At 55.0% G+C, this 22,889-nt stretch overlaps 2 protein-coding genes and 1 long non-coding RNA gene across 7 annotated transcripts in view; 1 reads left to right on the top strand and 2 right to left on the bottom strand.

Annotated features, from left to right (window-relative positions):
* The first annotated feature begins 1,982 nt into the window (after positions 1–1,982).
* On the top strand, positions 1,983–20,952 carry FPGS (folylpolyglutamate synthase). Of its 4 annotated transcripts, none has more exons than XM_082695645.1 (15): positions 1,983–2,097; positions 13,037–13,165; positions 13,257–13,310; positions 13,395–13,459; positions 15,284–15,398; positions 15,536–15,616; positions 15,720–15,781; positions 15,862–15,964; positions 16,209–16,286; positions 16,487–16,634; positions 16,740–16,829; positions 17,589–17,739; positions 17,917–17,992; positions 18,780–18,846; positions 20,053–20,952. In XM_082695645.1, the coding sequence occupies exons 1-15, from the start codon at positions 2,077–2,079 to the stop codon at positions 20,463–20,465; spliced, it is 1,653 nt and encodes a 550-aa protein (XP_082551771.1). In that variant the 5' UTR covers positions 1,983–2,076; the 3' UTR covers positions 20,466–20,952. The 4 variants fall into 4 exon arrangements, with proteins under 4 accessions (XP_082551771.1, XP_082551770.1, XP_082551769.1 ...); XM_082695644.1 differs by having other exon boundaries at positions 1,986–2,097; positions 12,896–13,165; XM_082695643.1 differs by lacking the exon at positions 1,983–2,097 and adding an exon at positions 2,102–2,401.
* Positions 10,688–11,223, bottom strand: LOC309846572. Its single transcript, XR_014301996.1, has 2 exons — positions 11,134–11,223; positions 10,688–10,820 (listed from the first exon to the last, which is right to left on the bottom strand). It is a non-coding gene; the product is annotated as an uncharacterized lncRNA (long non-coding RNA).
* A 380-nt stretch (positions 20,953–21,332) lies between the features above and the next one.
* The window catches only part of ENG (endoglin), a 31,543-nt gene continuing 29,986 nt past the window's right edge, over positions 21,333–22,889 (bottom strand). For both annotated transcript variants that reach the window (XM_082695632.1, XM_082695633.1), the window contains exons 14-15: positions 22,260–22,361; positions 21,333–22,130 (exon numbers count right to left, since the gene is read on the bottom strand). In XM_082695632.1, the coding sequence (XP_082551758.1) occupies positions 22,006–22,130; positions 22,260–22,361 (227 nt within the window). In that variant the 3' untranslated portion in view covers positions 21,333–22,005. The remainder of the gene's footprint in view (positions 22,131–22,259; positions 22,362–22,889) is intronic.

The following is a 22,889-nucleotide window of genomic DNA, read 5'->3' on the forward strand; positions in this document are numbered from 1 at the left end:
GTGCTTTCGCCTGCCGAGAGCAGGATTACTGGAGGACAGGATGGAGGGACCCGAAGACAGGGAGCGGCACCATCTGCTGTAAAGGAGGGTTCGGGATCCGGCTAGTCCTGGGTAGTCTCGGGCGAGCTGTGACATTATGGAATGACCCAGCAGAGATGACATACATTGATTCTCGTCCTATAGACAAAAGGGCCATGTGGCCAAGGATTCAGTGGCTATGCAAGGGCCCTTCCTTCCCCGGGGTTCTTCTGGATGGTTTTGTCCTTTGCGTTTCTCTGCTCTCTCCTATTTCCTGAGTTCATATTTTCCCTCATGTAGTCAAGTGGTATTTGAAACCAATAAAGCAGGCCCGAGGCCCTGGGGCTGCTGGCTCCGAGCCTCCCGCCCCAACACAGAACTTCCCTGAGGGGAGGCTGCGCGAACCCACCTCAGACCCTGGTATGCTGCCCCCGGTATGGCTGCCCGGGCTGTGGAGGGAGATGGCCTTGAATAAAAGCTCCCAGAGGGCAGGGCCGTGTGGGGCATTCCCCTGGGGCACCTAGAGGAGGGCCTGGTGTCTTGAGTCCCAGTTGCCGCAGTGAGTCACCCCCGCAAGTAGCTGGTTCGAGAGGCTGTGTCGGCCTAGGTGGGAAGGGCCTTCACCAGCTCCTTCCGCCCAGCCCTCCGTGTCGCCCGACCAGTCTGTGTCCTGACTCCTTTTTTTTAAAAATATTTTATTTATTTATTTAACAGAGAAAGAGAGATCACAAGTAGGCAGAGAGAAAGGCAGAGAGAGAGGAGGAAGCAGGCTCCCGCTGAGCAGAGAGCCTGATGCGGGATTCGATCCCAGGACCCTGAGATCATGACCTGAGCCGAAGGCAGTGGCTTAACCCACTGAGCCACCCAGGACGCCCCCCTGATTCCTTTTTGAGCAGATGGTTTTGATGAGGGAACAGAAGGCAAGCTGAGGACAAAGCAGAAGCTGACACCCCACAACTACCCCCCCCCCCCACGAGATACATGGAACATTCCTCAGACGCTCTGGGCTGCCCTAAAGGAAAAACAAACAGTTAACTCATAGAGATCACAATCCTGTAGGACCTGAATCTCCCTCAGTTTACAAAGGTTCTGGTGATTTATAAGGAAGAAGCTTTCTTTTTTTTTTTTTTTTTTAAAGATTTTATTTATTTATTTGACAGAGATGACAAGCAGGCAGAGAGGCAGGCAGAGAGGCAGGCAGAGAGAGAGGAGGAAGCAGGCTCCCTGCTGAGCAGAGAGCCCGATGCGGGGCTCGATCCCAGGACCCTGGGATCATGACCTGAGCCGAAGGCAGCGGCTTAACCCACTGAGCCACCCAGGCGCCCCAGGAAGAAGCTTTCTTCTATCAATAGCCTGACTTCCAGAGACCCGTAACTCAGTTTCTCAAAGCCCTAACATCACCGTCCCCTCCATAAAATTGAGGGAGGCTGAGACAGGAGGAAAGGTCAATAAAATAGAATTTCTTTTAAACCTGAAGCCCACGGGCCCCTGGGTGGCTCAGTAGGTTAAAGCCTCTGCCTTCAGCTCTTGGGTCATGGTTTCAGGGTCATGGGATCGAGCCCCGCATCAGGCTCTCTGCTCAGCAGGGAGCCTGCTTCCCCTCCTCTCTCTGCCTGCCTCTCTGCCTGCTTGTGATCTCTGTCAAATAAATAAATAAGATTTTTTTTAAGAAAATGAATAATTACTGAAGGTCATTGCTATTGTGTATGTGTGTGTTTTTTAAGATTTTATTTATTTGAACCCCATTATTCCAGAACCGCATCAGTTTGGTGAAACACAGCCTCAGCAGGCTCTGACCCCTCAGGTCAAGGGTGCCAGGGTGTCCTGCCCCGAGGCCCTGGGCTCCCAGCCTGGCACCGCCAACACACAAACGGCCCTAACTGTAAGGGGAGGTGGGCTGTGATAAGAGAGGCCAGATAAAGCCAACCCTATTCTGTGAGAAGCCCCGCCCCAAAGTCTGGAAGTTTCCCAAGTGCTCCCTCACCTTTAACCGTCTCCGGGCTGTTATTTAACTGGGGAGATTCACCAGAGAAGTCCCTCCCTCGCCCGATCCCCAGGATGAGAGCAGGCACCTATCAGGTAAGACCGTCCTCCCAGCGCATGGGGGCGGCCCTGGGCCAAGGGGCAGGGAGAGGGAAACCCCTATATCCCCCTACTCTCTCTGGCCCAGCTGAACCCCGGGCAGAGCAGGCTTGGCAAAGGTGCCTTCACCCATGAATCACTTTGTGCCCAGCCCTGTTGGGGTGTGGGAAGCCAGGGGATGAAAGGGGCCAGGTCCCTGGCAACCTGCTGGACAGGGGCTGAGAAGGTGTTGGGGATAGCAGCCATGGAGCAGTCCGGCCCATCCACGAGAACTTTCTCCGTTAAAACTGCCTCCTTCCAGGTAGGAGAGCTTGGTGACCTTGGGCAGGTGGCCCGCCTCGCCAAGCTTCCATCTCTTTCTTCTGCATAACGTGTGTGTAAATATCCCTCGAGGCCACAGGCCATCAACAATGATAACCCCACACTTGGCGGGGCCCCAAGGGCGAACCTTGTCATCGATAAACCCGGTTCTATGGGCTTGGGGTGATCAGGGGCCCTCCTGCGGGCCTCAGTTCCACATTCTAACCCAGCTGCCGGCTCCAGGGAAGCTGCCCGCCCGCTGTGGTGGTGGGGGAGCTCTAGGGGAGGGGTCTGCAGAGCAAAACGGATAGGCCTGGGAGGTGCCCAGGCCCCTCGTGGGGTTTCCTACGCTCTGGGCACCCCGGACAGGGTTCCTAGACTGATCTGACCAGATTTAACTCTTGACTGCTCAGGAAGGGTTGTTAGCGCCACTAAAATAATAATAATAATAGTCATAACGGCAGTTCTGGTCCCTGGCTTCCTACCTGCTGCTCCTGTGCCCATGCGCTCTTCCTTTTGTAGATCCTGAAGGTGCGGTAGTGGCTGTTAGGGACCTAACCCATTAGAGACTTCTAACCCCCATCTGGAGCTTGCACTGGGGTCCCGGCCCAGCACCCTCTCATTCTGCCTCATCCCACACCTCTGAGGTGGGCACGACCATGACCCCTGCTTTACAGATGAGGAAATGGGGCTCAGAGAGGTGAGGAGACTGGCCCAGGCCGTCCAGTCTGGCTCTGGCAAATGCTGGCCAGAGCTGGGGTACAGCAGGCCGGACCACGGGAGTCTGAGCGAGGAGCTCAAGGTTCAGGACCGACAGGCGCTACACCAGTGACTTGGCCTTATCAAGCCTCAGTTTTCTCCTCTGCAAAATGTGCACACAGCAAGTCAGTACCTGCTTCCCTCTTGGGACTGTAGTCTGAAGGCCAGGCCAGAACCGGAAGGCCGCCGTCAGTCAGTATCTCCTGGGGCCGCTCTCCCCCAGACCACCCTGACCCACGGAACCTTCTGCCCAGCAGATGAGGAGGGGTGGCCCCAGATTCCAGGGTTTGAGATCATCCAGGTCCCCTTACCTTAGAGGCCAGGACCCTAGGGAGGAGAAGTGACTTTCCCAGGGTCACACGGTGTGGGTCCCCTCACCAGGAGAGAGAGAACTGAGGACACCCCAAGGGCTGTGGGGTGCTGGCATTTTGCCTGGCTCCCCGAGGCAGTGGAGCCTCCCTCTGAAATAAAAGCCAGCTCAAGGCCAGAGCCCCATTGATTAAATGACCAGGTCACCTGACAGGATACAGGTCTGGGGTGGGGCAGAGTCCAGGGGTGGCCAGGGGGTGGAGTCTGGGGCTTGACATGACAGACCCCTGTGAGTGATTGAGCTATTTTCCCTAGTAGGTCTTCCTCTGCCTCCCTGAGAAAGGGTCCAGGAACAGAAGCAGTGTTAAAGATTGCTGCACAGGGCTGATGTTTAGAAAGAATTCATGTTAACTATTACTTAAGAAAATCCAAGTCACCAATGCAAAAAAAAAAAAAAGACAGGGATTCCCAAGCTTGATGAGCGGGTCTAAATCAGAGGTGACTGGGGGCGCCTGGCAGACTCAGTCTGTGAAGTTTGTGACTCTTGATCTTGAGGTTTTAAGTTCGAACCCCACATTGGGTGTAGAGAAAAAATAAAATAAAAAAAGAAATCAGTAGCAGCTGGAATCAAATGGAGCTGGGACTGAGCCAAATCCTTGCTCCCAGCTCCGCTTTGCCAGCTGGTGAGCTCCACATGGGATTCTGCACCTCTGGTCCTCCGTTCCTTCCCGGTCGCATGGGCTCAGCCCAGCAGTTGGCGAGAAGGCAGTGATAAGGACAGTCATGGTTGCAGGGTGAGATAATGGACTGAAAACCAAAATAAGTTCCACACACATGCTCCCCCTCTGAAGGTCGGCGATCCAGCTGTCCACAGGTTTGAGCAGAGAAGCCCAAAGAGCACTCAGGCCGCTGGGGAGGAGGCCAGACTGAAACTGGCCTCTCTGTGGGCTGGCCCACTGCAAGGCCTCACACCACACACCTGGTGCCCTCTGAAGGCCCCTCTTGGCCATGAGTGGGAAACCCCAGGAACATCCCAAGCACATCCATGGAGCCACACCTGGTGCCATGTCAGCTGTGGCCCCTTGCTGGGCCTCAGTGTCCCCAGGGCAGATGGTAAGCAGAATGTAGCAAAAGGATGACATCTGAGCAGAGACCTGGGATGATGGGGAGTTGGCCCTGGGAACTTTTGGGGGAAGAGCATTTCAGGCAGAGGGAACCACCAGTGCAAAGGCCCTGCGGCTCTGTCATGCATTTGCTCTGTGTCACCTTCAGCTGGCTGAGTAACCATTCTGTGCCCCAGTTTCCCATGTGTACAATGAGGATAATCACAGTGCGGGAAAAGCTGTTGTAAGGATGACTTAAGTACCTTTAACGCTAAGGGCTCACTAGGTGTGGGGTGATGGGTGCGAGCGGGTGTTTCTGAGGACCACAGAGAAGGCCAGCAAGGCTGGGGGTCACAGTAAGAGGTGCTACGTTGGAAAGTTTGGATATCACCCTAAATGTTATGGGAATTCACCGGAGGGGTTTCAGCAGAAGAGAGACAAGATCTGATTATCTTTAAAAATGACAAGAGAATGCTTGTAGGGGTAAAGAGGAGGAACAGCAAGACTGCAGGACAGACCAGCAGTGGCGACGTGGAGGGACGTCTGTGGCTGCTGGAGAGGCTGTGGATGGGCAGGGTTTGGGGGCAAGGGAGAGGGAAACCGAAGGTGAGAGCAGCTGGGCAGATGGTGAAGTTGTATCTCAAGCTGGGGAGGCCTGGCTGGTTTCAGGGTAGAGCCCTAAGGGAACACCTGCTGTGGATGTGACCAGTTTAAGATGCCTGCTGTGGTCGAGCGGCGGGGAGAAGTCAGGAGGCCGCTCATGTCTGCAGCTCGGTGAAGAAGGGCATTTGAATGTCAGACATCATCCCAGGCCGGGGACCTTGGAGAGAGAGAGAAGCACGAGCCTTAGGCCTTCCAACATGAGGATGCTGTGGAGACAGGGGGACAGTGCAGCCAAGCAAGAAGAAGGAAGAAGTAGAACCGGGGAGGGAAGTATCAGGCGAGCCCAGAGAACAAAGTGTTTCAGGAAGGGGGGCATAACAAGCCTTGGACTGTAACCTGCCACCTAAGTTGGAGGGTGACACGCACAGCGCGTGGGGCTCTGAGCACAGTTCCAATTGTTTCCTCAAGGTCATGTCTAAAAGTGGAGTGCAGAATCAGAGGAAGGTCTGTTTTTAAGGCCCCAGTTGCCCTCCCGATAAACTAAATCCATGAACACCTTAGTAGCCAGAGTCATGGTGGGGATTTCGTACGACCGCACCACGGAGGATATAGAGTTCCATCTAAGGCAAGTTTTCTTCCCCAAGTTACAGAAAAGTGTTTTCTTGTAGGTCACTAGATGGAAATAGACATTCGGTGGTGGAGAAGTCCTTATGTTTACCGGAGGGTCAAAACCCCGGGTGGCCGTCAGGCTTCATCACAAACCTGCCAATGAGCTTGAACCTACCTTGGTCTCCACAAGGGGGAAAGAGACAGCTGGACCCCTCTAGTCCAGGCTCTCTGGAGTATGGTGGCCTTTGGAAACTCTTGTCCTCAGCGAAATACCCACCCATGGATATCCCCAGAAATTATGGGCTAGGACAGAGCTAATTTCAGCTCTCTCCCTACTAAGGAGGTAACCAAGAGTCAGACAGGATCAGAGAAGGCAAACAAACTGCTCAGGGTCACACAGTGCATTGACAACAGGCGAACATCCATTTCTCCACCTATAAAAGGGGGTCAAATGTCTAATTCACACAATTTTCAAGAACTTGAAAAGAAATTGCAAAGTCAAGTACAGGGATAAGTGTTTAATAAATGTTAGCCTGAAAAAGCAAAAGGGAGAAGACTAGGGGAAAGACATTTCAGGCAAAGGTAAATGTGAGCAAAAGCTTGGAGGTGGAAGACACCAAGGCCAATTCCTACAGTCTTTACCGGCTGCAGGGATGGTGCCCCGCAGGGGTGGATGAGGCGGGAGGTCGGTAGAAGCCAGGTGACAGTAGGCTTAAGGGCTTTATTAATCTGGGAGGCATGATGGGCCAAGAGAGGGGGCAGGGACTCAGGCAGATCTGAGTTTAGAAAGTCCACCCTGGGGCCCAGCATGGGGCCTTGTGGACTTGCTGTGTGACCCCAAGCTGTCTCTGTGGCCTCAGCCTCCTGCCTCTATAGCAGTGAGGAGGCTCCGATCAGGGTGATCAGGGTTTGCAAATACGGATCTCCGTTTCTGAGTTTCCTTCTTTATTGTCTTCCTACCTTGGACAGGGCCTTCTGCAAGCAGGACTTTGTCATCTGTCCCCAGAAGCCAGTGTCTCCAGCACCAGTGTCTCCAGGCACAGAGGCGAATAAATGAATAGAGGAATGAGTGCATGGATGGAGGGATGGATGGATGACATCCCTTGAGGAGGGCGGGAGTAAAGTAGAATCCCCAGCTCTTACTGCCCTCCACACACACCTGCAGATCTGCCTCCGGGGGCTGGACACTGACACAGGCTGGCATCAAAATCCCAACATTTGTTTTCCAGGTGTGGGATGAGGGTGCCTTTGATTTTCTCCTTTACACATTTCTGTTTCCTTCTATGAACATTTGCAGCTTTCAAAAGAAAGAGCAATGATACAAAAGAGGTTAGCAGATTACACATACAAATGGTTTTTTTTTTTTTTTTAAAGATTTATTTATTTGATAGACAGAGATCACAAGTAGGCAGAGAGGCAGGCAGAGAGAGAGGAAGGGAAGCAGGCTCCTTGCTGAGCAGAGAGCCCGATGCGGGGCTTGATCCCAGGACCCTGAGACCATGACCTGAGCTGAAGGCAGAGGCCTCAACCCACTGAGCCACCCAGGCGCCCCTACAAATGGTTTTTAAACATAAGAAAAAGTGCGCAGCATCCTCCAAATAAAATAAATGCAAATGATAAATACCTTGAGAATCCATTTTTCCAACTATGCAACTGGCAGAGATCAAAGTTGGCTAAGATCTGTGTTGGTGAGGAAATGTCTGGCTCGTGCATGCTCAGGCATGGGCGTGGAAATTAATCCTACCTACCCTTTTGGAGGACAATGTGTATGTGACAATATGTATGAAGGTGTTGAATGCCAGTCACCTTTGACCCAGCAATTGCACTTCCTGGAATTCTTCCGTCAGATGTGCTCACACATGGAAGAAATGATGAGGGCAAAATGTTACCCATTGCAACATCGCTTGTGATGACAAAAATATTAGAAACCTAAATGTTCATCAGGAGGAGACTGGTTAAATCCATAGTAATACCTCCACACCAGGGAGTACTGCCCAGCTTCAAAAACATAAATTAGCCAGTGAGACAGCTCTTCTGTACCAACACAGTCTAAAATAAGGTCCAGGATATAAAGGTATATGGAAAAAATACAACACAGACTTGTGTATATAGTCTGCTATCTGCCAATCTAAAAGCGAAATCTCTATATCTTTAACTTTGCAAATGCATAACGTTCTCTCTGGAGGGATCACGGGAAACATAACTGATTGTTTTTGGAGAGAGGAATTAGGGTGCTGGGAACCGGCATGGGAGGGAAGCTTTTCCATTGTACATTTTTTGTACTTTTGTTTGAATCATAGGATGTGTTATCCATTCAAACAAATTTAGGACTTATTTTATTTTGATTTTTTAAAATCTTTTTTTTAGAGAGTGCGTGGGGTGGGGAGAGGAAGAGAGGGAGAGGGAGGAGAGAGGGAGTCTTGAGCAGGCTGCCTGCCCAGCGCGGAGGCCGTGGAGGGGCTGGATCTCACAACCCTGAGATCATGACTTGAGCTAAAATCAAGAGTTAGGCATTTAACCAGCTGAGCCACCCAGGTGCACCCTCCCCCAATATTAGGATTTGAAAACGAAATGAAAATACGAAAAGTTTTAATGAGACAAAGAAGATAACTCTATTCTACCCCTGCCCCCTTAAAGGACTCCTACAAATTTCCCAGGGTCCGTGCCTATGTGAACATTGTCCTTGGAGACCATGGAATAAACGGAAGCCCAGGGGAAAGGTGACATGACCAGCACAAGGCCACTGGGTGGCTTTGCCAAGGCCCCAGTCACGGCTTATAATTCCCTGCACGACTGGGAGGAAACCAGGTAGACTCCTGGAATTTTCTGGGCTGCTACTTGTCTTCGTGCTTGTGCATCTGTTTCTGTTTCCAACTGGAGTTGAAGTCAGTAGTTCAATGATTTTCAAGGTTGCAAATGCGTGCCCCCCCTTCCCCCCTCCCAAAAAGACAGGACAGGAAAATTGGCACAAACTTCTTTCCTTGGGGCATAAAGAGATTAGTTAAGATTCAGGAATGTAGCCAAGCTGACCTGGGAGTCTCCCTCCTCCCTCTCATTTTCCCTGCCGTCTCATTCTTGGAGGAATGACCCGGAGCAGGATGTTAATACTAGTACCTGTCTTATAGGGTCATGCTCAGTTAATGACCAACTGTATAGAAAGTATTTAGAACAGGGCCTGGCCCAGAGAAGTGCTCCGTAACTATTTGCTAAGTCAGTATCTTCGAGGGATCCCTAAAAGGTTATTGTTGACTAAGAGTGTTAAGATGCAGAAAATATTGTTATGGGCATCGACAAAGTCCTATAGATGTCTAGATGTGTCTGTCATCTCATGTGCTTAGAAAACTGTGGGATGCAAACCTGGATGTCACCAAAGGAGGAAGTTGAAGGGTGGGGGTGAGCCAAAGAAAAACATTTGTTTTTTATTTTTAAAGATTTTGATTTTTAAGGAATCTCTACACCCAACATGGGGCTCAAAATTATAACCCCAATATCAAGACTTGCACGCTCTATGGACTGAGGCCACCAGGATCCCACAAAGAAGAACGTTTAAAGAGACTTTATGATCATTTTTATGCAGTTATTCTGTGTGTGCCTATGCACAGAGAACATTTCAATGATGAAGAAGGAGAAGAAAACTATGAAATGAAGCGCCTCCCTATTTCCCATGGGGCCAGGGTTGGGGTGCCCAGCAGTGATGTGAAGAGCATAAGTCCAGCCAGTAATGGAATCTTTCCGACATGTCATATGTTTATTTCAAAATCAAACGATCTCTGATAAATATTTACCCCCAGTGCTGGTGGGAAAAAGGGAGAGAGGTTCTGGAATCCCATCAATTGTTTGAAGGATTGTCTTTTGTCTGTGGGGACTTCCCTAGAGGGCTGTTTGTAGCACATCTCCCCTCCCCACCCCCCCACCCCCGGTCCTGCCCCCACTCCCCTCACCCCTGCCTCCAAATATCTGCACACCTTTCTGGCATCTGACCTATAAAAAGGCAATCTCCTAGTCAGGTGAGGTGTGGGGGCCATGAGAGCCTCCACCCCAAGGAGCTGCCCCTACCTGGCGCCCAGGCCACTGGCCTCTGGATGGGGATTCTTCATTGGTGACTGTCACTTCCGTCTTCCTGGTGTGGCCAGTAGTCAGGTTTCTCTGCTGTGCTCCTTCACCGTCTCCTCAAGATGCTTTCTCTTATTTCTGTACTTGCTAACTGAGGAATGCAACATCTTGATTAACTTGCTTAAAGAATGTCATAAAAATCCCAGCATTCTGAAATTGTTTGGGCATTGCAATGATACCCATGGGGGAGATGAAAAAAATGCTTCAAGAATGAGTACAGGGAGGGGCGCCTGGGTGGCTCAGTGGGTTACAGCCTCTGCCTTTAGCTCAGGTCATGATCCCAGAGTCCTGGGATGGAACCCTGTATCCAGCTCTCTGCTCAGCAGGGAGCCTGCTTTCCCCTCTCTCTGCCTACCTCTATGCCTACTTGTGATCTCTATCAAATAAATAAATAAAATCTAAAAAAAAAAAAAAAAAGAAAAGAAAAAAGAATGAGTGCAGGGAAAAGAGGACCAGGAGCAGGGAGCAGGGCAATGCGATGTGAAAGAGACTTTTTAATCCCGCAGAGGGAATCTGAAAAATAAATTACAGGCATGCCTTGTTATTAAAAAAAAAAAAAGGAATCTCCATGCTACTTTTTCCATGCTAGCAGTTGGGGCCAAGAAGGTCAAACACAGGAAAAAGTCCAATCGGAGTCCTCCTCACCCATAGCTAGGGTAGATTACTGTCTCCTCCCCCACCTGGCTCTACACTTCGTTCTCCACACAGTAAATCTTCCAAAGTGCAAACCTGATCTTGTCATCTTTATTCATTTTTTTTTTAAGATTTTATTTATTTATTTGAGAGAGAGAGAGAGAGAGAGAAAGAGCACAGGCAGGGGGAGCGGCGCCGGGTGTGGGGTGGTGGGCGGGGAGAAGCTGGCACTCTGCTGAGCAGAGAGGCGGAGGGAAGCGACCCTCGGTCCCAGGACCCACAGATCACGACCTGAGCCGAAGAGAAGATAGACCCTTAACCGACTGAGCCACGCAGGCTTCTCTTTTAATTTTTTTTTTTTTTTTCCTAAGACCATGTTACTATTGTCCAAATTTAATCCAAATTTCTTAGGCTACAAGGTCCTGCTAGATCTGGCATTTTGGGGCGAGTAGGCCCTACCCGGTGGAAGTGCAGTTCCCTTGGACTAGTGGTTCTCCTCTCTCCCTCTCCCCACCCTCGTCACCCCTCCCTCTCTTCAGGCCTTTGCTTTTCACCCCGCGTTCCCTCCCTCTGAAAACCTTTCCCCGCCCAGCCGCCCAGCCACCTCGCTGACTGCGCCTCATCCCCAGGCCTCTGCCAGAATGTAGCTTCTTCCAGGACGCCTTCCAGTCTGCCCAGGGACGGTAGTGACCCCAGAAGCGAAGGTGCTTGGGTTTGGGTCTGTTGCCTCGCAATCCGGTAGTCAGATTCAGAAGTGCAGAGGCCGAATACCCGCAGCCTGCGGTCTCTGCATTAAACCGCGACATTTCGGGCTTGAATTCAGTGACCTCCATCCATCCAAGTACACGCTAGCTCTGTCTTCTCTGCCTGCTCAGAGCTAGTTCTGGCGGACCCCCAGGCTGAGGGTTGTAGACTGGGACAATTTTGGGGGTGTGCTCGGGTCGGGGAGACGCTGAGCGCGCGCAGAGAATGCCCCTGGGACCGGACCCCTCACAAACAAGGCCGAATCCCTCCGCCCCGCCCCGAGGCCTGCCCCTCACAAATATGGCATCCCGCGGATTCTTATTGGTTCCGGGCGATTCTCTGGGTAGCGCTGATTGGTGGAGGGCAGGGGCGAGGCGAGGCTGGGCGGGGCGGGGCGTCTCCGGCCCGGGCCTAGCAAGTGGTAACAGGCGGTAGGACTATGTCGCAGGCACGCTGCCACCTGCGCGCCGCTCTCTTCCTGGCAGCAGTTTCTTCGCGCGGTGCCACGACCGGGGTCACGGCGCGGCGAGGGTTGAGCGCGTGGCCCGCGCCGCAGGAGCCCGGCATGGAGTATCAGGTATCCGGCGGGCAGACGGGCGGTCGTAAGACGACACGTGTGCCGGGCCTGAGCCACCCAGCGTCCGGACTCCGCGGCCTGAGGCTAGGGTGGACCGGGAGCCTGACGGTGGGGGACTCGAGGGCGGGAACATCCTGGAGCCCGGGGGTGGGGACAGAGACCAGGAAGTTGGGCCTGGGCCGCGCGGGTTCTGGGAATTCTGAGGCTAAGGTGTCCCGCCTTAGTGGGAAGGGGCGCCCAGTGATAGGGGGTTCAGGGTCCCAACTAGCGGTTGGGGTGTGGGAGGGGTAAAGAATTTCAGGAGTTCAGATTTGAGAGATCCAAGAGTTGGTATCTGGGGTTGGAGTCTCCGGGATTCAGGAGATAGAGATCCGAGTGCCTGGAATTGGGGACAGGCGGGAATCAGGGGGTATTGGTGAGGGGCAAGAATCTGGAAAACATAAAATTTCCACCTGGCTCTGTTGTAGGGGTGGGTTTCCATAGACCACACCTGTTGCCTATCAGGCCGATGACACCGTTTAATGGGTGTGGGTCCTCCAGCCAGCTATTGAGGCCCTTGGGGGAAATAAATAGCATGTCCACTCTCACTCCCAGACTCTCCTGAGGAGTGTCTGGTCATTGGCTGGGTGACCCCGGGGAGACCCCTCTTCCTTGGAGCGTCCTTCTCTTCCCCATCTGGAAGCTTTGAGCAGCTCTTTTTTGAGTCAGGCTGCGGAACCCCATCCTCAGGGTTGGGCATGGAAGCCTCCAGGGATTTCTAGTTTGAATTCCTCCAGATCTAAAACCCCAACCTTCTGTGGTTCTCCTGCAGCCCCTCACAGCCCCCTCCCAATTTAGGGCCCAGTATAGCTGTGGACATCATTGGGGGGAATGAGGACAGAGGCCCCAGTGTGGGATTGAAGACTGGGAAGCCCAAATGGATCAGGGTGCAAGGCTTCTCCCGTTAGTCATGTAACCTGCTTGCCTAACACTCCTGGGTGGGGCTGAACTGCCTCAGGCTCCCATCTCTGCCAGAGCTGGGAAGATGCCACTTCTCTCTCACTAGTGCCTAACCTCGATGCTGGGGCACCAGGGCGAGCATTGGTAGGCTCGGTGCCCTGGTTTGGCCACCGATGCCCTGGGGTTCCTCTGTTTCTGTGGACCGCTGCTAAGTCCTAACCTGCTCCCTGGGGACTGTGGTTGCCAGGATGCTGTGCGCACACTGAACACCCTGCAGACCAATGCTGGCTACCTGGAGCAGGTGAAGCGCCAGCGGGGTGACCCTCAGATGCAACTGGACGCGATGAAGCTGTACTTGGCCCGGAGTGGGCTGCAGGTAAGGTGGGCGGGGCCCGCTCTCAGCGCCCCCCCCCCCCGCATCCCCACCTGTGAGTCTGTGGCTGAGGTGGTTGTCTGTATGTCTTCAGGTGGAAGACTTGGACCAGCTGAACATCATTCACGTCACTGGGACCAAGGGGAAGGTGAGCGATCGGACTCAGGGGTAGGGTATCCACCTAATGGGGTGGGAGGGTGGGGCCAGCCCAAACAAGATCTCTTCTTTCTAGGGTTCCACTTGTGCCTTCACTGAACGTATTCTCCGCAGCTATGGCCTGAAGACAGGATTCTTTAGGTACTGAGGGGTGGAGAAATGTGGGATCTCCTAGCTCTCTGCGTGGAGGGGATGGTGGTGGGGGGTGACCTGGAACCAACTCGCAGGAGCTCAGCTGCCTCTCTCTCTGCCTAATGTTGATTGATTCGATAACCATTCCATTGGCTTTTAACATATTGCCCGAAATTTGTGGCTGCCTTTAATTTTCGTAATGAAACAAATTCAGGACGGGGAGGCAGCAGCTGGAATGTGTAAATGAAGTACATACCTTGAGTCATCAGATATCTTTTTTATTAACTTAGATTCCATGTGCAGCTTTATGTTTTTAAGATTTTTTAAAAAATTTTTAAGTAATCTCTACACGCAACGTGGGGCGTGAATTCACAATCCCACAATCAAGTTTTGCACGCTCTACCCATGGAGCCAGCCGGGTGCCCCCACGTACAGCTTTAAAATCACAGAGAAATATTTATCACCTCGGACATCTTTGCCGTGAGGAGCAGAAAATCTGGCTTGTTAGGGCTTAAGTGCTGAGGTAGTTTATGATGTCCACGTGTCGAGGTGTCCCTTCTGTTCTGCTGGCGTCAGCTGCCCCTTTGCCACCTCGTGCTTGGCCTCAGGCACCCAAACTCACACCAGAGGATGGCGTGTGAACCAGACGTAGGGCCCTCTTTCCTGCGCTGCGCATGCCTCTCCTCAGCTGCTCACCAGTAAAGCAGTGGGATCACAGTGGTCGTGAAGTGCTCAGGGTTTGGTCCCTGCAATGGGGGGACTTAGGATTTTTGCTCCTTTTATTTTGCCAGTTCCATCAAGTACTTCTAGAACTGTCTGAAATCAGCTGACTGAGGCCATTTCAGGCTGTAATTTCTCTCCACAGTTCTTTGTTCAAAAGAAAGAAATGGGAGCGCCAGGGTGGCTCAGTGGGTTAAAGCCTCTGCCTTTGGCTCAGGTCATGATGCCAGGGTTCTGGGATTGAGCCCCACATCGGGCTCTCTGCTAAGCAGGGAGCCTGCTTCCCTTCCTCTCTCTCTGCCTACTTATGATCTCAGTCTGTCAAATAAATAAATAAAATCTTAAAAAAAAAAATGTAGGGAAGGACTTATGAGAGGGGCTTGGAGGATTCAAACACAAGTTGACAATCTCTCAAAAATAATTTTGGGGATGGGGTGACCTGGCTGGTGCTGTAGGTGGAGCCTGTGACCCTTGATCTCTGAGGTTGTGAGTTCAAGCTCCACGTTGGGTCTGGAGATGACTTTAAAAAATAATGAAACTTAACAAAAATTAGTTTTGAAAAATATTTTTTTGGGTAAAAACCCAGGCTTTGGCTTCGGCCCGTGTAGCCTCATGGGCTGGCCTGGTTTGCATCTTGAGCACACAGATGGGACCTTGTGCTCTAGGGCTGGAAGATAGTCCGGGGACAGATGTTGGCAGAGTGACTGATGTGTGTGTGATGGGTAAAGCACAGGGGCCTGTTGGAGCCCAGAGCACATTCCTGATCAGCCTGTTGGGGTACCAGGCAGGGGCAGGGCTTTCTTTCTGGAGGAGGGCCCAACTCAGTTGAGATATGTGGAGGGAGTTGGGGGGGTGGGCAGCCTGGAGGAACTATGAATAGGCCTGAGGGGCTAGGGCACAGGGACCTGTGGGCCTGTGGGAGAGGTGAAGCACAGAGGCTGGTGCCTCAGCCCCACCAGGACGTGGGAAGCTGGATGAGGAGCTGGGATGCTGAAGGCCGGAGGGAAGTCACAGGACTGTCAGCAGGGCAGTGGCGTGGTCAGATCTGGGTTTCTGAAGACAGGCATGAGGGGCTCGGGAAGGGAGTCCCGATGACCACAGGTCTCCCGGCAGCTCTCCCCACCTGGTGCAGGTGCGGGAGCGGATCCGCATCAACGGGCAGCCCATAAGCCCCGAGCTCTTCACCAAGCACTTTTGGCACCTCTACCATCGGCTGGAGGAGACCAAGGTGCGCATGCAGGAGGGCCGGTGCGGGGGCCGGGTAGGGGTGCTGGAGAGACCCAGAGGGGGCTGTATGCCCCAGAACCCCATCTCCCCAGAGCAGAAGCGGCAGGGCCCAGGGCTCTGACATGTTCTTGTCCACAGGACAGCAGCAGCTGTGTCTCCATGCCCGCCTACTTCCGCTTCCTCACACTCATGGCCTTCCACATCTTCCTCCAAGAGAAGGTACGTGCCCATTCCCCTGAGTCCTGTGTCTGAGGCCGTGGGGAGGGGAATCTCAGCAGGCTGGGGGAATAGGACCCCTGACGTGCCTCCTGTGCCTCTGCAGGTGGACCTAGCAGTGGTGGAAGTGGGCATTGGTGGCGCTTACGACTGTACCAACATCATCAGGTGAGAACCACTGCTTGGGGAGAACCGACGGCGGCCATGAGCCCCAGGCAGCACCATCAAGTCCTTTCTGTCTCCTGCAGGAAGCCTGTGGTGTGTGGCATCTCCTCTCTTGGCATCGACCACACCAGCCTTCTGGGGGACACAGTGGAGGCGATCGCATGGCAGAAAGGGGGCATCTTCAAGGTATCAGACAGCCCTGGGGAAAGGAGATATATGGGAGCCCTGGGCCTGGCCCTGGCCCTCAAGGCTTAGGGAAGTGGGGATGGGGCAGGGTCACCTGTATTCTAACTCAGGATAAGGTCTCCGCCATCAGCGGGGTCTGGAGCAAGAAGCCCCTCCCCTCTGGAGGGCAGGCGAAGTGAGCTGTCAGACCCCAGGACGGAGGACCCGCAGCAATCTGTCTCTCTCTCTTCCTCTTCCTTTGCAGCGTGGCGTCCCTGCCTTCACGGTGCTCCAGCCTGACGGTCCCCTGGCAGTGCTGCGGGACCGTGCCCAGCAGATCTCCGTGAGTTTGGAGACCGCAGGGTTGGGGGTGGTAGCCACTGGGCAGGCACGTCATCCTTTTGGGCCTCAGTTTGCCCATCTGTGCAGTAACGGACAACTGCTCAGCCATCTGGAGCACACTGTGGTTCCCAGAGCAGGACAGAAGGATCCACAGCATCAGGGAGGGTTCCCCTGACCCGCTGTTGCCCGTCTCCTTGGCAGTGTCCTCTCTACCTGTGCCCATCACTCGAAGCCCTGGAGGAAGGTGGGCCACCACTGACCCTGGGCCTGGAGGGAGAGCACCAGCGGTCCAACGCCGCCTTGGCCTTGCAGCTGGCTCGCTGCTGGCTGCAGCAAAAGGGCCACCAGGGTAGGTGGGCGGGCGCATGGGGAGGGGGCACATGGAGCCTGCCTCTGAAGGTTCCCTGCACACTCCGTCCACACAGCAGCCCCTCCTCCCACCCTTGCTCCTCAGGCCTCGGAGAGCTAAAGATGTCTCGGCCCAGCGTCTTGCGGCAGATGCCCCTGGCACCCGTGTTCCAGCCCACGTCCCACATGCGACATGGTGAGGCAGACCTTCTTGCCTGGCCGGGACCCCTCAGATGTTTCTTTGAGTTTCCTGTTTGAGAGGAGGGGGCGGTTGGAGATGGTGCCCAGAACAAAGGCCTCTGAAGTCAGTAAGCGTCCCTGACTTTGGGTTCATGGACACGGAGCCTCAGTTTTCCTACCTGCCAAATGTGGTGATGACAGGGCCCACCGTGTGGTGGCATCACTGAGGGGCTGAGGCCAGGGCCTGTGGGATGTAGCGCCCAGTCAGTGGTAGCTGCTGTTCCTGGTGATCTTGTCATCAGCCTGAGACCATGATGTCTGGAGAACGGAGCCACTGTCAGGCTTCTTGCTTCCCCCCGAGCTTTCAGCACACAGTAGGTGCTCATAGCAGCTAAACCCCTCTGGCCAGTGATTCCCTTGTGCCCACTGTGTGCCGGCCCCGAGTCAGGCAGATCTCAGATCACATCCTGGCAAGCTTGGGTGTGACCTGATCTCTCTGGGCTACAGGCTTTCCGCCTACATGGAATAGGAGACTGAGATATGATAGGGACGTCCCCTCTCAGGGCTGCTGGGAAGACTCCCTCAGGGGAGGCTGCCCAAGAGCCAATCCCAGTGAGAGTGAGCCATCCCAGTGAGAGTGAGCGGCAGGCAGCTTGACTCATCGGCTGGGAAGGGCCAGCGCGGGCAGCCTCCCAGCAGAGCAGCTAGGCGGGCGGGCAGGCTGTGTGTGTGAGTTGAGGACTAGGGTGGGAGCCGGCTGCCCTGTCCCCTGTAGGGCTTCGGGACACCGAGTGGCTGGGCCGGACGCAGACACTGCGGCGCGGGCCCCTCACCTGGTACCTGGACGGCGCGCACACCGTGAGCAGCGTGCAGGCCTGTGTGCGCTGGTTCCGCCAGGTGCTGTACCGCAGCCAGAGGCCGAGCCGGTGAGCTTCCGGGGCGGGGCTGTGCGGTGGCGGAGCTTCGGGGGTCGAGGGGCCTAACGCGGGGGGGGGGGGGGGGGGGGGAGGGGGGGGGAGGGAGCTGCTGGGACGGACCGGGTTCTGGAGGGAGGAGGGGGCGGGGCCCCTCTGACCACGCCCCCATCCCCGCCCCTCTCCTAGCGGCCGTGAGGTGCGTGTCTTGCTTTTCAACTCCACTGGGAACCGGGATTCGGAGGCCCTGCTGAAGCTGCTGCAGGTGAGGGGCAAGCTCGGGGGTGGGCGGGAGGCCCACCAGCCCCGTTTCTAGCCGTGGGATCCCCAGATCTGCCTTCACCCCCGGTCCTTTGTTTCTTCAACTCAAATGGGGCTCCCCTGAACGGTACTGAGGATTCCATATAAAGGGACCGGGCACATAAGGAGGTTTAGACCCAGGTAGGTCACTGCCCTCATCCTGCGGGGTCAGGATGAATGAAGCCGAGTTAAAAGCAGGACCAGGTAGGGGCGTGAGGTGTGGGCTGTGGACTCGCTTAGCCTGCCCCTTCGGCCACTAGTACAGGATTGTAGACAAAACGGCACTTCAGAGATGGTTTGCGGAGTCTCTGAGCTGTAAAGCCTGAAGGGGCCCCTCTCTGCTCAGGGACGTTGAGGCGCGCCCTGGGCTGTCAGGGCTGAAGTAGTTCCTAGGGATCATTTCCTATTTTACAGACCAGGAAGCTGAAGCTGTTCATCTCTCTCACAGGGCAGACAAAGCCTTTCCCCAGTCTGGATCTGGGGCCTCCTCCTTAGCTGGGTGATCTTAGGCGAATCCCCTTTCCCCAGCCTCAGTGTTCCCATCTGTACAGTGGGCTGTGCTGCCCAGGCCACGGGCCTGCAGGGTGTACTGAGGCAGATGAGCCGCTGAGGTTCCATGGCTGGGTTTACACAGCATCACTCCAGCTGAGTGGGGGCATCTCGAGAGATGGGGATGTTGGGGGGTGAGCAAGTTGGGGTGGTGGGGCATTCTCTCTGGACTCTGACACCAAGTCTTCCCTCTTGGCCTTTAGCCCTGTCAGTTTGACTATGCCGTTTTCTGCCCTAACCTGACGGAGGTGTCATCTGCTAGCAATGCAGGTAAGGCGACAGGCATGGCCTCTGGGAGCGAGCAGGGTGCAGAAGCCTCTTCAGTGGACTGCTCTGATGGGGACAGTGGGGGCTTTGGAACAGGGGGTCCCCGGGTAGGAGCTAGATTTGTTTTATCATATAGATAAATACTCTTCGGTACGTTGTGGATATCGTGATCACAGTACTGGAACGGAATTACTGGAGGAAAACGGTTTTCAAAATGCAGGCTGCTACCCACCGATGGCTTTACAGTCAATTTAGTGGGTATAAACAAGCATTTTTATCTATCTATTTTTAAAGATTGTATTTATTTGACAGATAGAGATCACAAGTAGGCAGAGAGGCAGCCAGAGAGAGAGGAAGAAGCAGGCTCCCCGCTGAGCAGAGAGCCTGATGTGAGGCTTGTTCCTAGGACCCTGGGATTATGATCTGAGCCAAAGGCAGAGGCTTTAACCCACTGAACCACCCAGGAGCCCCCCCCCCCTCCTTTTTTTTTTTTTTAAAGATTTTATCTGTCAGGGGGAGAGAGAGAATGCACAGCAGGGGGAGTAGGAAGGGCAGAGGGAGAAGCAGATTCACTGCTGAGCAGGGAGCCGATTGGGGACTTGATCGTAGGCTCCTTGGATCATGACCTGGGTTGAAGGCAGACGTGTAACCGTCTGAGCCACCCAGATGCCCTAAACCAGCATTTTTAAAATGAAATAGAAAATATATGTGTGCGTTGCATGAAGGGTAGGTACTGTTTTGTGACGGTACTGTCCCAGACACCTGTATACACCTGTGTGAGTACTGAGTTGCCCTCGTAAAGGGTATTTTTTTTTTTTTTTTTTTTACTGTGGGTCATGCTCAGAAAAATTTGAAATAGTGTAAAAAGAAAATGCAGATCCCCAGGCCCCACAGCAGACTGTTGGGGAGAGTCCAGGAACGTACATTTCCACTTAGGCCCACCCGTGTGCTGGATCCTGCCCTACAGTTGATGGCAGCGAGGCTAAGGTTGGGGGAGGTGTTCAGCGGGCCAGAGCTCCCGCTTTCAAGCTAAGCTGCCTGGCCCTGCCTGCCCCAGCTCTGGGACGGTCTGTGTCTCCGCTTCCTCCCAGCACTTCCCACTGTGAGGCCTGATGGTGCATGTAAAGGGCCTGGTCTTGAGCAGGTGCGCCCAGCGTGCCTCCCCCACCCCGTCCCCCCAGCTGATGTGCCTCCCCTTGTGCCCGGCAGACCAGCAGAACTTCATGGTGACCCTGGACCAGGTGTTGCTTCGCTGCCTTGCACATCAACAGCACTGGAGCCACCTGGATGAGGAGCCGGCCGGCCCAGACCTCTGGAGCCCCACCAGCCCGGAGCATGGTGATGAGCCCACGTCCTTGCTGCTGGCTTCCCGCCCACGCCACCCCCATAGCACCGGCTCCCTCGTCTTCAGCTGCATCTCCCATGCCCTGCAGTGGATCAGCCAAGGCCGGGACCCTGTCTTTCAGCCACCCAGTCCCCCCCCAAGCCTCCTTGCCCACCCTGTGGCTGGCAGTGGGGCGGGCGTGCTCCGCGAGGCTGCCGCCATCCATGTACTGGTCACAGGCAGCCTGCACCTGGTGGGCGGCGTCTTGAAGCTGCTGGACCCTTCCCTGTCCCAGTAGCCCAGGCAGTGGGGTTGGAAGTGGGGGTCTCCCACGTCTGCCCTGCAGCTCACCATGAACTCTTGTTAGGTGCCTTTTGTCATCTGCTTTTCTGATTCTGTCCAGACTGGCCCGGGGTCCTGGGCTCTGGGCAGCAAGATCCAGGGCTAGAATGGGGAGGCCGAGATGAGACATCCTCTTGTCTGAGCCTAGGGTGCCTTGGGCCTCTCCCTCCTCCTGACCAAGACAGCCAGAGGGCTTCTTGGTTGTCCCAATGTCCTAGTAGGCCAAACTATGCAGCCCCCCCTCCCTCGCTACCCTGCCTGCGTCCTGGCTCAGGCCCAGCTTACCATGTGAGCTGCCTGGCCAGGCCTGGGGTCCTGCCGGGTGCTGGTTGATAGATTACCTCTTAGTGGCCTTCTGGGGAAGAGAGGGCTCCTGCCTGGGGCCCACCAGAGACCAAGGATGGCTGGAGTCAATTAAAGCCTTTAAGTTTTTCAAAAAGAAATGGCAAAATGTTTGAGCAGCTTAATCTCTAGCTCCCTTAGCACAAAATGCAGGTGTGAGGGCTGCAGCTGGCATGGGAACTGGACTGGGTAGGAGCCCAGGCTGTAGGGCCTAGGACGAGCCCCTCCCCGGCCTCAGGGGGCCTGTCTGAAGCAAGAACCCTGGACTCCGTTCCATCGGCCACAGGCCAGGCACGGATTTGCAGACTTCCCCACAGAGACTTTGTGACTGCTGAGGGAACTGTGGCTGGCTCCGACAAGCCATGGGACCTGCCCACAGTCACAAAGCCATTTAAGTGGCAGGTTCGGGATTTGACCCCAGAGCTGTCACCTTCCCACCCGTTTTAGGCTTCCTGTCCCTTCTCCCGGCCCAGGCCAGCACTGATTTCATGGTCTGATTTATTGGTGGTGAGTATATAGGGGTGGGTCCAGGCCAAACAGTCGGGCCACTTCCCATCAGGTGCCTGCCTCCGGGGTCTCCATGTGACAGTTGCGGGGAGGAGCTAGGCTCCCCGGTCCCAGGGTGGGCAGCCCTAGGCTTCCGTTTCCCTTGCCAGAGTTGTGCCAGTCCAGGTGTGGAGGCCTCTGGGAGCAGGTCCGGGTGGCTGTGGGCTGGCCCTCTTCTGTTTCCGTGGAGGAGGCCTGGGTGGGCTGGGTGAGTCTGTCCTGAGTTCTCGCCTCCCACCCAGCCCGGGTGCTGGATCCGGGTGCAGATTTACAGGGCCTCGGTTTTTACAACAGTGTGGACTTATAGGGCAGTGGTCTCTTTCTCCGTGGTCCTGGGGCAGCCGTAGTCCGGGCCCACTGAGTTTGAAGGTTCTGTGGGGTGGGGAGGGGGGACCCCACGGTGTTCCAGGCTGGTGCCCCCGCTGGCAGCAGGCCTCTGAGAAGGAGGCAGGAGGGGTGGATGCAGAGGGCATGGTCCATCCTTGGTCGAGTGGAGGGGTTGGGGTCCCGGGATAAGTTCAGGGCCAGTGCTTCCCAGCTGGTGGCTGCTCAGTCTCTCCTGCTGGGCGAGGGCTGGCTGGGGGCCCCCCAGGTCTCCAGGCCGGGCGCTACGCCATGCTGCTGGTGGAGCAGGGGGTGCTCTGGGTGCTCCCGATGCTGTGGTTGGTGCTACTGCTCTCCGAGGAGGCCGGGGCAGCCACCGCCACCACGGGCTCCCGCTTGCCGGGGGAACCTGGGGGCAGGGGCGGAGGTCAGGGCCCCGGCCAGGGCTCCCCACTCCCACAGAGGCTCCCCCGGGCTCCCCCAGGTGTTGGTGACAGAGGGGTCCTGAGCACTTATGGAGGGGGCCTGGGATACTCACGCGTGTGCGAGTAGATGTACCAGAGTGCGGCGGTGAGCAGGGCCCCAATGAGGAAGGCGCCAAAGGTGATGCCCAGCACAGCGGGCAGGACGAGGCCTTTGTCTGTGCACGCAAGGGAGGGACGGCTGGGATCAGTGCTACGGCCCCCTCCCAAGCCCCCCACCGTGTGCGCTGGCCGAAAGCACAGGTCTGGGTGTCAGTCCCAGCTCAGCCACTGGCCCTGAGTTCTGGACCTCAGTCTTCTCATCTAGCAAGTAGAGTTATCAAACCCCTGCCTAGGTGGTGGCTCTTCTGACCGTCCACCCAGAAGGCCCAGCCAGGCCTTTGGGCTGAGGCTCTGCCTTCCAAGGCTGATGGAGGTGCATTTTTAGGGAGAAAGGATGGTATAATCCGGGCAAAGAGTGAGTTGGGCCTGAGAGTGCAGAGCCTCCCCATCCCACTGTGTGACCTTGGGTCAATCCCTGCCTCTCTCTGAGCCCTCTGTTATGGTAGGAATGGGCCAGAGTACTTCTGAGGGCTCTTCAGCTCTGCTTGTGGGTCTTCCCAAGCCTTGTTCCATCCACACTCCTGACTCCTGAGTGACAATGGGCCTCCCCTTGGACAGTTCCTATCGATGCAGTGGGGTAATCA

Source organism: Mustela nivalis (genome assembly GCF_964662115.1).
Source record: "Mustela nivalis genome assembly, chromosome: 13".
In the NCBI taxonomy this organism is placed as follows: Eukaryota; Metazoa; Chordata; class Mammalia; order Carnivora; family Mustelidae; genus Mustela; species Mustela nivalis.